The sequence below is a fragment of the Camelina sativa genome, chromosome 10 (assembly GCF_000633955.1).
Source record: "Camelina sativa cultivar DH55 chromosome 10, Cs, whole genome shotgun sequence".
NCBI classification, from domain to species: Eukaryota; Viridiplantae; Streptophyta; class Magnoliopsida; order Brassicales; family Brassicaceae; genus Camelina; species Camelina sativa.
In genome coordinates, this window is record NC_025694.1 from 3,090,754 (window position 1) to 3,108,499 (window position 17,746).

General features: G+C 33.0%; 2 protein-coding genes across 2 annotated transcripts; one reads left to right on the forward strand and one right to left on the reverse strand.

Annotated features, from left to right (window-relative positions):
• On the reverse strand, positions 49-1,116 carry LOC109127067 (40S ribosomal protein S29). Its single transcript, XM_019231359.1, has 3 exons — positions 975-1,116; positions 394-493; positions 49-268 (listed from the first exon to the last, which is right to left on the reverse strand). The coding sequence occupies exons 1-3, from the start codon at positions 1,034-1,036 to the stop codon at positions 260-262; spliced, it is 171 nt and encodes a 56-aa protein (XP_019086904.1). The 5' UTR covers positions 1,037-1,116; the 3' UTR covers positions 49-259.
• On the forward strand, positions 9,448-11,230 carry LOC104716766 (transcription factor bHLH85-like). Its single transcript, XM_010434201.1, has 5 exons — positions 9,448-10,065; positions 10,163-10,465; positions 10,611-10,676; positions 10,790-10,855; positions 10,933-11,230. Exons 1-5 carry the CDS (start codon positions 9,520-9,522, stop codon positions 11,011-11,013), a joined length of 1,062 nt encoding a protein of 353 aa, XP_010432503.1. The 5' UTR covers positions 9,448-9,519; the 3' UTR covers positions 11,014-11,230.

The following is a 17,746-nucleotide window of genomic DNA, read 5'->3' on the forward strand; positions in this document are numbered from 1 at the left end:
CGGTAAAGCCAGCACGATCAACAGAGCAATATCCACACACAATTCAAAAAGGTAAAGAGAAAACTCAAATTTGTATATGAGAAGCAATTGTGGAACAAGATTGGGCTAAAAACAAAAGAAGACACAAAAGATTCAACAGCTCAAAAGCTTTATCGAAATAGTTCAACATTTTTTTTTATCAAATCCATTACAATATCTAAGCTTGAAAGTTCAAAACCCCAACCAAATAATTGCTTCTGCGTAACACCATTAGACTTCTTTAACGGTACTGCACAAAAAGGAAAACATAACAAGAAAGTTAATAATCTTTCCCAAGAGAGTGAGAAAACATCATCATGGATCAATCTCACGGACATACGATAGAAAGATCATCAACTACGTCATATAACATACCTTGATGAAACCGATTTCCTTGGCGTTGCTACGGAAGCACTGTCTGCAGCAGTTGAGACCATACTTGCGGATTAATCCATGCGAGTTTCCACACACACGGCTACACAAACAACAACAACATCCCAACCTTTTCGTTAGATTCCTCAAACAAATCAGCACCACAAACCATGACACAATAAACATGCTAAAACTTATTATGTATGGTAGAACGCAACAACCAACACATGGTACTAATCTTATACCACAAAAGCAAACTGATTGATGTCTTTTACAAACACAAGTTACTGCTGAACCAACCCAATTTAAGATAAAAAAGCAGCATGGCATTATTGTTAAATCATTCAAGCAAACAAGTTTGGCTCTTTCGAATCAAGTGTTATAAAACCACATCAACATGAAGACAGTAACAGAACATCAAAAGTAAACAGCATTTATATAATGGAAATCTCTGCGATATGAATTAGATTACAATCTAAAAAACAAACACCAGTTTAATCAACCAATACGAGCAATAGAAGATCAGATTCAGGATAGCAAAACACGAATCTGAGTCTCAAGAGTTAAAAAGAATATGAGATTACCAGGTACGGGATCCAGGCCCGTATTTTTTGGGATGTGAGTTCCACACGTTCGAGTGACCCATGATTTCTCAGAGCTGCAAGCTAGAAGACGACGACGACGAGCGGCGAGAAGACAAACAACACTCTCTAGATATTGAAAACCCTAATTTTCGTAGTTAGTTTATATATAAGTTGTGAGTGGAACAAAAATTAAGAGACGTATTTTCATTACAATATTGGGCCGAATAGTATAGGCCCACTCTTGATTTGTAAAGATTTTAAGTAGAGATAGAGATAGAGAGTCCACTACAAATTTCTCAGAATTATTCATAAATTTTGTAGTTACCAAAAAAAAAAAAAAACTATAATGATTTTTAAGTATTAGAAGTTAAAAATTTAGTTTCAAATTTTTTTTTAGATATCGGACTTGAATGTATATCATATGAGTTGTGAGATTTTGTTAGACAAAATATATAGCGGGAACAATTTTACAGAATAAATTTTACAAAATAATCAATAAATCTTAACTTTTGGTTCTACTAAATTTATGATGTTGGTTTTTTTTCCTAAATCAAATTATCTTTTTGTCATCCAAAATATATAGCAAAGTCTAAAATGTTACAATATGAACATACTCTTTGACTCTTGAGTAGTGATAAGAAACTAGGAATAATAATCTCAATATATATTCACTCGTAAATGACTTTTTCTATTTAATATTAAAAAGGTACTTCCAAACCATATAATGTGGGAAGATTTCAGTAAAGTTGTCAAACTATTTATGATTGGTTCTAAGCGATTACAAATCTTTTAATTTTGTTATAAAAAACTGTCAAAGTATGAGAAGAAGAAGTTAAGAAAACGACAGAGAAATATATAACGGACGAGGAACAGTCACATATATCAAGCTTTGGTGCCAAATGATATTAAAATAAAAATAATAAATACAAAATTACAAATACACTATGCAAGTAAGAATTATTATTTATGAGTTTTTTTTTGTGTGAATTTGATTATTCGGTTAATACACCTTATTTTTCTGCATTAGCTGTTAACATCAGAAATTAAAACAATAAATATTTTAAAAAAATTTGAACAAAAGTCAATTCTAATTTAATAGGTGATAAAAAAACCAAAGTCAACTTAACAGGTTACAAAAACCCAATGTCAAAAGTATAGAATGAATTGCTGAAGAATATCCAAAGTGAACCATATTATTTTTTCGTATATGCATATTTTTCATGTATTTAGTTTTTAGAAGTTAATCTCTTTATTTATTTATCAAGAAAATGCTGTCAAGATCCAAAAGAGACATTTTTAAAAGACATTTAAAAGTAACTGGAAATGGAAAGAAAAATATAATACTTGTGTCAAATAAGTAAATAACTGTACTAAATGTATCTGGAATGTCACAATCTATTACTAAACTAATTACTTAGAATCATGTCAGGATTATTAAAAATAATGTCTGCTCTTTCATTATGAAAAAAATAATCTCTTAAGAACAGACCTAAATTTTAGATATTGGACTAATTGATGGGTTAACTGGATCAAACTAACTCATTTCAGAAAATATTAATTGGTGGATTGATGGGTTAACTGGATAAAAAATAATTAACTCTACATAGTCATCTTCCTAATAATAGCATAAATGTTGGTATTTTAAAAATGTATATCATATAAAAAAAAATGTATATCATTTAAGAAAATAATAGTATTTGATAAAGAGCAATTGACAAGGAGGATTGAATCCGACGTTTGGATCAATGTCATCGATTGAGTTTTACTACTTATAGGTCATTATAAGCATTTTAAATGGTACTAAAAATAGCTACGTTAATATACACAATTTGGAGATTAACTGAGTTTTGATCCGAGATTTACCTGGGGGAAAAATGAATATATATCATATATTTCTCTGCACTATGACTTGATCAAAATTGTATTCTAGTGTATATATTCATATTTCTATATCCATTCAATTATGTTAGTGTTACTTGTTGTCTATAGACTATTGTTGTCATATTGTTTTTTGTCCTACATCAATCAGTGCACCAAACGTCGAAGTCAATAAAATGGAAGAAGACGAATGCACGAGGCGGACGCAAACCGTAACAAACGTTTTAATATGTAACTAAAAAGATTCTGAAATAATCGTATACTTTTATATCATCAAATCAGGAAACAATATAGAAAGAAGAGAAGAGTTAAAAATAAAAAAATATATAATTAGGTGGTCTTGTATTTGCAAAAAGGGTGGTCGTATAATGTCAATTATTATATAGAGTAGCGAATAAAGACATTCTCTTCACCTACCAATCGTCAGCCGAATCGAAATTTAATTAAGATACATCAAATAATTGCCTCTTATTGCTATGCTAAGCAGAGAGATTAGTTTGTATCTCTTGCAAATTTTCTTTCAATCTAATTTAGGTGTTTAAACGATAATTTAGATGTTAGTGTTTTTTTTTAAGAGCCACTTTATATAAAACGGTAATAAGATCAGATGGAAAAAATCACAATTTTCCTAAGAACTGGTCAACTACTTTGGTTCAAGAGACTCCGGTTATATTGACATTTTGCGCCGGTACTATAAACATTTGGAGCTATTTCCTCTCCAGTATCATCCATAACGCTGCAGCCAATCAGCCATATTCATCAGTTAACATATGTGATTTCCCGATGATTCGATATTGGTTTGCGTTTATCCCTTTTCTAATATATGCGTGTGGTTTGCGTCTACGTCTATATATTTTTTCTTGGACAAAAAATCTACGTCTATATTTAAAGTGTCTGTTGCACACACAAATATATATTTAAAGTGTCTATAACACATATTAATATAATAGTTATTTTGTTTAAGCAATAAGCACTTATTAATTTAGTATGAACTATGATGCTGAGGAATATCCGACACACGTTGCACCTTGATCTCTAATTATGTTTGGTAGGATTCTTTTAATTAATTTACCTTATTATCGCAAATTTATAATTTTTTAATCCAAACTTGGAGATTTCACTAATGACCCCATAATATATTAACTTTTTTTTTTTGGGTACACATAATATACTAACTTCTGGTAAATAGTGTTGTTTTGCATCTGTAGTAATAGGAAAGGAGCTCGTTTTGATTTTACAATATGATGCACCAAGTTTCTCATGTCTATAAGAACGATTGTTGGCACTTTGGCAACAAAAAAAAAAACTAGCTATAAGAATGAGTTAATGGCTATTTTTTCACTATCCCACTTTATAGACGTTGGGAAATAAGGTAGTAAAAAAGATCAGTTTTCATAACGCAATAATTATATATAAGAAGTACAGTAAACCTATCCGATGACCGGATCAAAAGATATCTCGACATATTCCCAAAAAAAAAAAAAAGAAGCTGGATAGACACCTAGTTTGACACCGGCAATGATTAACGTTTCTTAAGACTCAAGAGGTTGAAGTTGTAAGCAACGTTGGTTTTCAATGATGTTGTGTATTAGATTTCCTATGTGTATCAATATGAATATATTTCACATTTTTACAGTATCTAACTCTAGGCGGGTTACTCTCGTACGTTAAGTTAACTTTGACATATGATGCCTAATTATATTCTTGATCATAGACTAACCTTTGCACACACAAAGAAAGAAAAAAGCAGACTAATCTTGCCGCATTTTGGTGATTTGGATGTATAACGATTAGACATAATGTGTAAGTAATTTGAGACGACAGTATTATAGTAGCATTCATTCTTGTAATTTGAGAAGTCTGATTTATAAACTCATGTCTGGTTGCATGTTTAAGCATTTTCTTTCATAATAATTTGTTCTCTGCTGTTTTGTAGTCAAGATAAGGGATTAATGTCATCTAATACTTCCCCGTTTTACAAAGATTTTAGAGTCTTTCACACATAATAAACTATTTTAAATATACAATATATATATATATATATATATTAAATATATCTTTTAAAGTGATTCTTAACTTTACAAAATTACATCGTATAATTTACACACATAATTAGCCTTGTTATTGTAAAACTTAATTGTTTTTTTGTATAGAAATTTATGAAACAACTATCTACATGAAACAAAATATAAGACTAAATGATACTGCGAGATTAACAATGGAAAAAAAATTCTTCATAACTGGAAAAGACAAAGCTATTAGATTGGAATTTTATTCTTCCAATTAATTCTCGGTATTAGTTCTCTAGAATTAATTATCGATAAAATAGTACTAAACACAAGAAAAAAAGAAGAAATAGCTAGGTTTAGAATTACAAAATAGCTAGCGTCCATGTTAACTGAAACGGCAATGTTTTGATGAATTAAAAACTGGTCGATTGTTTGGCTTTATGTTTTTTTATTAAAAAAAATTCTTGAGGGGGCATCAAACTGCCAGCTAACTACCCAACAAATAAATGGTAGTAACTAATAAAGCATAATAATACTTTTTCCAAAAAAAAAAATACTTGTTTGATATGCAATAATGTTTGGTCGTGCGGGCAAGGATTGCTTTTATAAAGTAATCTCCCCCAAAAATACTGAGCAAATTGTTCAAAGCAATTTAATTTTAATCTAATCTAATCATTAGTATAAGAAAATTTCAGATCTGATTACCCGATTTGGTCTTTCGAGCTGTTCACAGATTTTATTCAACGGAATCCAGGAAAAAAAAAAGAAATACATAAATTTATGCAAACCTATTGTAATGTACATGTATTAATGATATTGTACATACATACTCATTTGAACAAAAAAGAAAAAGAAAGAACAGACATACTCATGGATCAATTTACGAAACTCTGTCAGTTTCTTCTTAATATGTACTTCTAAATATTTCTTATCCTTTTTGGGATTTTGCATATCCTTAAGTTTTCATTCCACTTTGATAACATCATGCATTACTGCATAAATTCACACACATATATGATACTGAGTTTATACATTAAGGTTTATATATATTTTGTTGTTGTCTCTTAGTATTGCGTAAAGCAGACACTTAGCTGTCTAGCTTAGCTAAAGATCGGGTTTACCTTGAATTGATTAAGTGTAATTGTATACATTTTCAGTTATGCATAAGGGTCGATATTTAGGGTTTTTTTTTTCTTTTGTTGTTTTAATAACGTCATTTATCTCCCAAACAGTCACCCAAAAGCTCATACAACCTCTTTGGCGATTCCTGCATACTCCTAAAAGGTTAAGTTAGAGATTTTAATTAGGATATTAACGATTATAATCTTCTTATGAAACTGTCGTAGATTCACCTAGATATTTAAAAACAAACAATCTTTAGCTCATGTCCAATAGTGTGCTTTAGGTATTTAGGAACGTTTTCTTATATGATCTTATCATGGGGGAAAATAGTTCAAATAGTTTCTGGTCCAAATTTCACAAAACTACTTATGTGAACACGCATATGAGATTTTTTTTTTAATCGTTTCTCTACAAAAATATTTAGGAAGAGATGGTAAAAATAGTTTTTTCCTGAGTAAATTGTCACAAATAGTCTGCTGACGTAAATCACATAGTAAATATTACACCATTGTTATAAGTGTAGTTGTGGAATATACTGTAATTCATGAAATATGGTGGACAGAGTGTTCCATTTATACAAGATGGTATTTTTAATCCACTTTTGTAATAATACTTAAAATTTTACTTTCTCGAATATCTCATAACAAGAGATTAAAATTTATGTGGGGTTTGAAAAGAGACATTAATTAACTGAAAGATAGAGTGTGTGTTTTTTTTCCTTCCTTATAATAAGAATGGCTTATGAGCTTTTGGACTTTCCACGCGCACGATCTGCCGGCCGTCCAGTGGTTGACTCAACCTAATCGATTATTACTCTATTTAGTTAATCCAAATAACTCAGTTTCAATTCGTTTTTTCTCTCGTTTTTAAAACATTATTATGACACAAAAACTGTCACGTTCAACAACCAGGTCTCTTGATTCTCCACTTCACATCTCTCTCTCTCTCTTTCATTCTCATTCTCCAACTCATAAACCCTCTTGTCTGCTGCAAAGTTATTTATCCTTGGAACTTGACAACTTAAGCAAAAAAAATGAGCTCTCGATATGTTTAGATAATAGTATATAAGGAATTACTTTTGATGTGATCAATGTTCTATGGAATCAAATTTTGTGTACGAAAAACTGTCTAAATTAGTTGGAAGAGCTTTTAGTTACTTGATTGCATATAGAAACAGCGCCGTGCCAAGCTCAGTAGAGACCTAAGGCAAAATTTTAAAATAAAGCTTCACATATTTTATTTGTAAGAGAAATTGTTTTTTGGTTATAAAAATAAACTTTAAAAAAAAACTTTATAGAGTAAGATATAATAGCTTATGTAAAGGAAAATAAAAAACAAAATTTATGTGAATATTGAGTTTTGTTTCCAAAAATTTTCTAAAACACTACATAAAAAATGCTCAATCTAGTTTACAAATAAAAATGTGGCCTGTGTTTGATTATTATTTTTGTGTGGCCTAAGGCAAATGCCTTTTTTTTCAAAACATAAGGCACGGCTCTCTATATAAATTAGATTGAGAATTCTTAGATGTTTCATTGTAAGCACTATACTAAATGAAAAGAATAGTAGGAACAAATAAATATCATAAGAACAAAAGCAAAGAAAAATACGTAGCTAAAACTTAATTTATTAGTTACAAATTATGCGAAAAAGGCCATGGCAGTTTTTAGATCACTATTACACGCTTTCCAAAATGTAGCTTCTAATTTTCCATCAACTTGACCTAAAAAGTGAATTGCGCTTATTGTCGAAATATTCTGTTCTTTATTTTATTGCGGTTTTGATATATACTCCATAATATATTTTTTTAGGTCAAAATATATACTCCATAATACTATAAAACAGAAAATTGGCAAGTATTGTCAGGAGGATACCCAAATTGACAAACGCAATCATTTTCTCTCGTTTCTCTAATCCACCAATATTGATTGGTTCAAGGTTAGAGTTTAACATAGTAATTTAAATCATCGTTAGACGAGAATCATATGTCTAGCCGACGTAGCCGTCTAGCTCCATAGAGTTAGATTATGCATGATTTTAAATCATTCGGGAAAACACAGCTGACAACAAACATATAAAAAAACAAAAAATGTAAAAGTAGAAAAGAGATATGTACATATTTCTCTATCTTTCCTAATGTTTAGGAATAGGTGTTCTAGTTTGTTTTCTTTAGAAATCGTATAGGCAACTACGTGTATCCACATATATTTGCAGGGAATATATATATAATATAACTATCTCCAATTCTCCACTATTAATTAGACTAAAAGTTTATCGATTATTTGTTAGTTTTGTAAAGTGAAAATTATTTAATACGTTGTATATATCATTATGCAGAATTTTTGATTAAGATATAATACACCTATATTTTATCGATATATAGGAATATTCTGAAGATATGTAGAATATTGGAGAAAAAAAACTACTTTACTATTAAAATAAGGAAAAAATCTTATATCATGGCAGGTTGAACTGTATGGGAACCGAACTATGTATGTCCTTCGAGGGAAAGTAAATGTTCATAGGTAATCATTATTAGGTATCATATATTGTTGTTTTTTGAAGGTGAACCAACACTTGCTAATTGTACTCAACCGATAATATACTCTTAACATTAAAACTCAAGGGATTGACGCATTTAGAAAGCATATGGGGTCTTACTATAGTCGAATGCATTAGTAAAACGGAAACCTAATGCATGCTAACTAAAATATATTCGACATCGCGAAGTCGAGAAATCTAATGAGCTCCTCCATATTTTATCCCAAAGATGTTGTGAATACCACCATAACATCATGTCTCACCATTTGTCATATTGGTCATGAATTAATATATCATCCAACTATAGTTTTTAATAAAAACCTTATACTTAGCATGTAGTATATGTTAAGCAATGAACAAACGGGAATGCAGAGTCATATACGACAAACGGAAATATATAACTTATGTTTGATGACCAAGTTGTAGAGCCCACAATAATTAGCTGTCAATATCTAATGGTATCCCCAGACTTGGTTATTTATAAATTTAAATTAGAAAGATGATTGTAACTGGTGTCATTTGTGTTGACATTTATCCANAAGATGTTGTGAATACCACCACAACATCATGTCTCACCATTTGTCATATTGGTCATGAATTAATATATCATCCAACTATAGTTTTTAATAAAAAAACCTTATACTTAGCATATAGTATATGTTAAGTAATGAACAAACGGAAATGCAGAGTCATATACGACAAACGGAAATATATAACTTATGTTTGATGACCAAGTTGTAGAGCCCACAATAATTAGCTGTCAATATCTAATGGTATCCCCAGACTTGGTTATTTATAAATTTAAATTAGAAAGATGATTGTAACTGGTGTCATTTGTGTTGACATTTATCCACTAACTCTCATGTTCTCTATATATACTTCCCAACTCCTCCCCATCATTCCCTCACTTCTCTCACAAGACTTCCAACACACACAAAAAAAAAACTAACAATATTAATTAAGACTAATCTCTTAATTAACCATAAAAAAGAAAAATGGAAGCCATGGGAGAATGGAGCAACAACCTCGGAGGAATGTACACTTATGCAACTGAGGAGGCCGATTTCATGAACCAGCTGCTTGCCTCCTATGATCATCCTGGCACCGGGTCATCCTCTGGCACAGCCGGTGGTGACCATCAAGGCATGTATTGGAACGTTGGTTCTCATCAAAACCACCTTAGCCTCGTGTCCGAGGCCGGTAGCTTCTGTTTCTCTCAGGAGAGCAGCAGCTACAGCGCTGGGAACAGCGGATACTACACCGTGGTTCCACCCGCCGCTGAAGAAAACCAAAATGGGACAATGGACTTTGGGATGGAAGATGTGACCATCAACACAAACTCTTACCTTGTTGGTGAGGAGACAAGTGAGTGTGACGTCGAGAAATACTCTTCTGGAAAGACTATTTTGCCTTTGGAAACCGTAGTGGAGAACCGCAATGATGAGGAAAGCTTGTTGCAATCTGAGATGTCTGTGACTACTACTGATCATCAAAAATCCCTCACCGGCTCCAAAAAGAGATCCCGTGCCACATCTACCGAGGTAAGTCCTTAACCCATTGTCAAGTCAGAGAGACAAAATCAATTAGATAGTTCTTAAGTAGTTGCCTAATATATAAACGGTTTTGCTATGGACACAGAAAAACAAGAGAGCAAGAGTGAATAAGAAAGGACAAAAGAGCATAGATATAAGTGGGGATAACAATGGAGGAGAAGGGGAAGAAGGAGAGAAGCTGAAGAAAAAAAAGAATGGGGCAATGATGAGCAGACAGAACTCAAGCACGACTTTCTGTTCGGAGGAAGAATCGAACTATGCTGATCAAGATGGTGGAGGAGAAGACTCCTCTTCCAAAGAAGAAGATCCCTCAAAGGCCCTCAACCTCAATGGCAAAACAAGAGCCAGTCGTGGTGCAGCCACCGACCCTCAAAGCCTTTACGCAAGGGTAATTTTTTATTATTAATTCTTAACTAGAAAGTTTAGAATTTCCCAAATAGTTTTTTTCTTTACCACAATAAAATGTCAAAAATTAAAATTATGTTTCTTTTGTGTAATATATAATTAATCCGAGTGTTATTTTTGTCTTGCAGAAAAGAAGAGAAAGGATTAACGAGAGACTAAGGATCTTACAAAATCTCGTCCCTAATGGAACAAAGGTATAACAAAAAGTCATGCAAACGTTAAACGTGCATGCTTTACATGCAATTTTACTTTACAATAATTTTTTAATAAAAATTCTAACATAGATAATTTCTTAACTACGCAATAGGTTGATATCAGTACAATGCTTGAGGAAGCTGTTCATTACGTCAAATTTTTGCAGCTCCAAATTAAGGTTTGCAAATAAACTTTTTGTACATTCATGCATGTGTTATGTATATGAAAATGTTCTAACTAATATTTCGCATGCAGTTATTGAGCTCTGATGATCTATGGATGTATGCGCCGATTGCTTTCAACGGAATGGACATTGGTCTCAGCTCACCGAGATGAATTAAGCACATTTGTGATTTTAGTTGGATTTTTTTTTCTTATATATACCCAATTAAAAAATGTAAAATTCTTTTCCTTTTTTAATATTCTCCGCCTTCGGACGAGTTCGATTATAATTTCTCGTACGATCGATGTTCAATATGAGAGAAATGGAGAGTCACATTCGATACTTTCAATTGAGTTATAAGCGATAGTTTCATCACTTTTTAGATATTGATGTTTCTTGTTGTCGGGGTCATCTATTCATACATGTATTGACGTCTGATTGTCTTCAACTCAATGTGTGATCACCATTTATTTAATATGATGTTGTCAAATTAATATTAAAAGAATACCTAACGAATGAAGATATATAAACCGACGTTTGGCAAATATTTGAATATGTGCGTATTAACTCTACAAAGTAACTTATAAGATTAAAGAAATATTCCATTAAATTTAATTTACTCAAATTTAGTGTACGACGTTTATGATTTCATATTTACTGTTGAAATATCCACTGTGTGATATTTACTATTCGAGCTGTATTTTCGTTTTTTTTCCTTGACGTTAAGTTCATTCCATAGAAAATTACAACGAAATTTGTCTAGGATTAAAAACCTACTTTTACACAAAAAAGTTGTGATGTGAAAACAAAATGCACAATTAATCAAAGCATTCACTTCACGAACATTTGTAATAAGGATGAAGTATGGCAACCTATAAACTTCGGCCGCAAATTTAAATGTTCATTCTCACACGTATTCATGAATAATTAAGACCAATTCATTGTTTATGTATTGTTTATAATTTACAATGGAATATTCAGTTGATTTCCCACAGTCGGATTTTTGTAAATAAAATATAATTGTTCCCATGCATGCAATAGCTGTGTTTAGACCATCTTACTATATATATATATATATATGTTAATAAAAAATAATTATACCTTGCTAAGAGTTCGAATATGTGATATAAAAAGATATTGAATGACTTTTTGAAATTTATATATAGTAGCGCAAAATATATTAAAGTGACTAGAATAGCATATCCAACTTTTCCCACTAGAATATAATCGCAATCAATCATATTCATGGCAACCAATATCAGATATTTGATTTTATTTCTACTTTAAATGGCTAACTTGAAAAATTAGTACAACTATTATACAACTTAAATCTATTCAAACTTTAAACGGCTAACTTGAAAAGTTGTTTCTGTAATTTGCAATTTGTACTACATCTTATTTGTATCTTAGTTTTTATTTACCAGTTTTAGTTGTATTACTATCTCTTGACCGCCTTAAAAATGTTTACCACACCATGAGTTTTTGTTTACAAATCGAAGCCACTAAAGTTAATTGTTGCAACAAAAATTAAACAAACTAGTGCCCTTTTTAATGTAAGTAAAAATTTATTATAATAGGTAGTATAGTTCAATTAGGACACAGATTGATTAGATATAAGTTATATCAATATAACAAATACATACATGTTAGTTGCAAAATCGTAAAATTGACTATAAGAAGTTGTGAAACTGACGTGATAGTTATTAAAATAGGTTTTGACTTTGGCTTTTGGTCACATCTTAAATTACGGGTTGACTTAGGTTCATGGTATTCTTGTATTCTTTTATTGTTTTGTCAACCGGTTGAATTATGTTTTGATGGTAACAGCTACAGAAAATTGTAGTTTGTTGATTACTTTTTTTCTTTTACAATATATATATATATATATATATATATATATATATGCATTACTGATTAGTAAGAACAAGTCTTAATGTTTTAATCCTACAATTTGATTTTTCAAGAAAGTTAAAATAAAGTGTAGAAATATTATATAAAGATCGGTCGATTATATCATATAATACTGTAAGTTATACAATTTCATAGTTTGACACCAAAGCCCATAAATGACGACTGTTTCTCCCTCTCTATAGTCTATTTATTAAAATTTGGAATAATAAGCTCAATGTTGAGCCCTTCACTTAAATATACTCAATTTGATAAATAATAACTACAAGAATCAATCAAATAATTATTGAAATGACAGTTCATAAAAACCCTTCCATATTCATAAGAAACAAAGATATATCTGGCTACATAATTCTTAATACACTCTTTTCTGCTTTGAAATTTTATCGGACCAACAACTAGTTCAATATGATATAACCAAGTTACACTAATGATCAACAATCATCAATACGAAGTTACAAAATCTGATATGTGATCACTGATCACCTTGATGACTATAAGTCTATTAATAATGCTCCAACCACTTTTGATCTCAAGACTATCCATCGCTTGGTTGAATTTTTGAACCGTAAAAAAGACTTAAAAATTCAAGTGTAAACCAGAGAAACTCGAAAGATGTTTTCTCTTGTCTTATTATTAATGATTCAATGGAACATTATATATATATATAGTAAAGGGCAAAGCCCAAGTACATCAGGATGTTTAAACCGACATAGACTAAAGGAGGTGGCCAATGGGCCTTAATGTCTTGGACGTACATAGGCCGAGTTCGAGTCGAGTATGGGCTGGTTATGGTAATCCACCATCCGTGTTTACAACACTCCCCTTGGATGAAATAACCGTGCAAATGCTAAGTAGGATTTCTGTAATGCGCTTGGGGGTGCTGCCTCATTAAAATCTTACCAGGAAAACCCATTGGGACAGAACCATGGTGAAGGAAAAAGAGTACAACACGCATTACTCCCCCTGTTCCAAGCATCCCTAGAAGTCCTTAAGTCTCCGCATTCTAATCTGGTGTGTGAGCTTCCTGAATGTTGACGTCGGTAAAGATTTGGTGAAGAGATCGGCTGAATTGTCGCTAGACTGAACTTATACCACTTAAACTTCTCCAGCCTTTTGTAGTTCATGTGTGAAGAAGAACTTGGGTAGAATATGCTTTGTCCGATCTCCCTTGATGTATCCTTCCTTGAGCTGTGCGATGCAGGCCGTATTGTCTTCATAGATAACCGTAGCTTCCTTATCGTCGGTCATGCTACATTCTGTCCTGATATGTTGAGTCATCGACCTCAACCATACACACTCACGACTGGCTTCATGCATTGCTATGATTTCAGCATGATTAGATGATGTGGCTGCAATGGTTTGCTTCATAGAACGCCACAAACTAGCTGTACCACCGTGTGTAAAGACATAGCCGGTTTGAGACCTAGCATTGTGCGGACCCGATAGATAACCTGCATCAGCAAAACCAACTAAACCTTCTTTGTTATAGTTAGTATAATATAAACCCAAATCAAGCGTTCCTTTTAGGTAACACAACACATGTTTGATACCGTTCCAGTGCCTTTAGGTTGGACAAGAACTAAATCTAGCTAGGAGGTTCACGGCAAAACATATGTCTGGTCTAGTGTGGCTAGCCAAGAACATTAACATTCCTATTGCACTGAGGTATGACACTTCCAGACCGAGAACTTCTTCATCGGCCTTCTTCGGACCAAATGATTCTTTATCCAAATCAAGGCTCCTCACAACCATCGGGCTAGTCAATGGGTGAGCTTGGTCCATATTAAACCTCTTGAGTACCTTTTCAGTATATGCCATTTGATGCACAAGGATTCCATCATTTATGTACTCAAGTTGCAATCCCAAACAGAATCTTGTCTTGCCTAGGTCTTTAATCTCGAATTCTTTCTTTAGATATTCGACTATTTGGGCGATTTCCCCAGAGGTTCCTAGGATATTCAAATCATCCACATATACTACTATTATGACAAACCCTTTGTTTGCAAACTTCTTTATAAATACACATGGACTGATGGGATAATTCTTATAGCCCTCTTTGGTTAGGTACTCACTTAGTCTATTGTATCACATTCGCCCACTTTGTTTCAGTCCATAAAGGGATTTGTTTAGCCTTATGCAGTATTGTTCTCGAGAACCGCTCTTATCTTTGAGCTCAATACCCTCAAGTAATCTCATATATATTTCATTATCCAGTGGACCATATAAGTATGCGGTTACAACATCTATTACCCGCAAATCCAGTTTTTCTCTTATAGCCAGACTTATTAGAAATCTAAAAGTCGTTGCATCCATCACAGGGGAGTATGTCTCCTCATAATCTATTCCGGGTCTTTGAGAGAATCCTTGTGCTACAAGTCATGCCTTATATCTCACGATTTTATTATTCTCATTTCTCTTTCTTACAAAGACCCATTTATGTCCAATTGGCTTTATATTGAATGGTGTCCATAAGATCAGACCAAACACATTCCTTTTCTTTAATGAATTTAATTCCACGTCGATAGCTTCTTTCCATTTTAACCATTCTGGTCTTTGAGTGCACTCTAAAATGGACGTGGGTTCATGATCCTCATTTATTTCAAGTCCTACCTTGTATGCAAATATTTCATCGATGTCGACATCTTTTCTGTTCCATTGTATTCCAGACATGATATAATTGATTGAGATCTCATTATTATCAATACCTTCCGGACCTTGAGGTTCAGCGTCCCAAACCTCATTCGGTACCTTAGGATTTACCGCGACCATGTCTGTTATCTCTTTAACCTCGGTTTCATTTGCATCTTTCTTAGATTTCCGAGAGTTCTTATCTTTGAAACCTATTGGTCTACCTCGTTTCAAACGGGTCTTAGACGTTGTAGCAACTTGATTATTGTGTTCCTTTTGAACATCAATACGTACTGGTGCATTACAAGCTGGTATGTACGATTTTGTTACTCTCTTAGGGTCAGCAAAGGAATCTGGCAATTGTATAGCTATCTTTTGCAAATGTATAATCTTTAGGACCTCTGCATCACATGCTAGAGTCCGAGGATCCTGACAATTTAAGGATGTTTGATTCCATGAAATATCTTTGACCAGTTTGCTTGTCTCTCCACCTAATTTGGGAAAGTCTGTTTCATCAAACCGACAGTCCGCGTATCTGGCTTTAAATAAATCACCCGTAGTTGGCTCAAGATACTTAATAATGGTGGGTGAATCATATCCAACATATATTCCCATCCTCCTTTGAGGTCCCATCTTAGTTTTCTGTGGTGGAGCAATTGGTACATAAACGGCACACCCGAATGTTTTGAGATGGGATATGTCTGGCTCATGACCCGTTAATAGTTGGGATGGTGAATATTTATGTTCACTAGATGGCCTGATGCGTATAAGCTCTGCTGCATGTAATACTGCGTGTCCCCAAGCCGACACAGGAAACTGCGACCTCATTAGTAATGGTCGAGCAATCAATTGAATAAGTTTAATGAAGGATTCAGCTAATCCATTTTGTGTGTGGACATGTGCCACAGGATGTTCCACACTCACCCCCATGGACATACCATATTCATTAAACGCTTGGGATGTAAATTCACCAGCATTAACTTAGACGTATAGTCTTAAGTGGAAAATCTCTTTTGTTACCTAGACTGGTGATGACCTTATAATGAGTTTGCCTTGTGTACATGCTACACACGTGAGATTTTTAGGGATAACTCATCTCTCTTTAATAGTGTGCCATTTAGAATTTATTATTAGCTTACACATCATGTTAGGACCCGGATGGCCAATCCGGTCATGCCATAAAGTGAATTGTTCATTGAACATTTTATTCATTGCCAAATTAGCCTCTATCATATTAATCTTAGCATGGTATAAACCAGTGGCTAGTGCGGGTATAACCTCTAGGACTTTCTTATGTCCTTGGGTGATTTCAATAATATATAGGAACTCTTGGTTTCCTTCACCCTTAGTCTCAAAATGTAGGCAATTCAAACGAATGTCTTTAAAACTCAATAAGTTTCTCTTTGAGCTGGGTGAATATAAAGCATCACTTAGTTCAAGATGTGTGCTTGGCCGTAGTCTTCAATTAGACTTGCTATACTCGTTATTTTGATAATATTGGCATTGTTCTTGTCCTTAACCATTTTCTTAATATGGACAAGAATCATGTTTTAGACTTAAAGAATAAAACAAACAAATATATATTGAATTTAAACCAAAATCATAATCCAATAAAATTCAAAGCATAAAACATAGAAATTAAATCAAGACAATTTTAATTATCCTTTCCTAGACAATCCGAAGTTTCATCATCCAATAGGTCATCATTCTCATGGTCGAAATCTCCTTCACCATCGAGATGAACCATATTGGCTTCTGGATTCCTTTTCAAACTCTCTTGATAGAGATTAATAAGATGTTTAGATATCATGCATGTCTTAGCCCAATGATCTGACATACCACATCGGTGACCAAACCGAATTAACCTTATATTGCGGTTTGGATATTCCACGGCCTCTACCACGGCCATGACCGAATTCAGACCGGTTCCTACGGCCATAACTACCACGTCCTCTTCCACCACGGCCACGACCATGATGCTTATCTCTATAGACGTGGTTAGACTCTTTGGTCTGTTTGGGCTCTTTCTTAGTCATGTCAACCTTGTGAGTATCTAGTAAGGGGGTAGATCCAGGAGGCCTCACTGCACTGTTCATTAGCAACAACTCATTGTTTTGCTCAGCAAGCAGCAAACAAAAGATAAGACTTGCATAAGTTTTGAAACCCTTTTCACGATACTGTTGCTGAAACAGTATATTATTGGTGTGAAAGGTTGAGAATGTCTTCTCTTAGCAAGTCTTCCTCAGTAACCTCCTTACCACATAACTTTAGGATTGAGACTATCTTAAATAGCTCTGAGTTATACTCATCCACGGATTTGAAATCCTGGATCCTTAAGTTTTTCAATCAAATTGAGCCTTTGGTAGG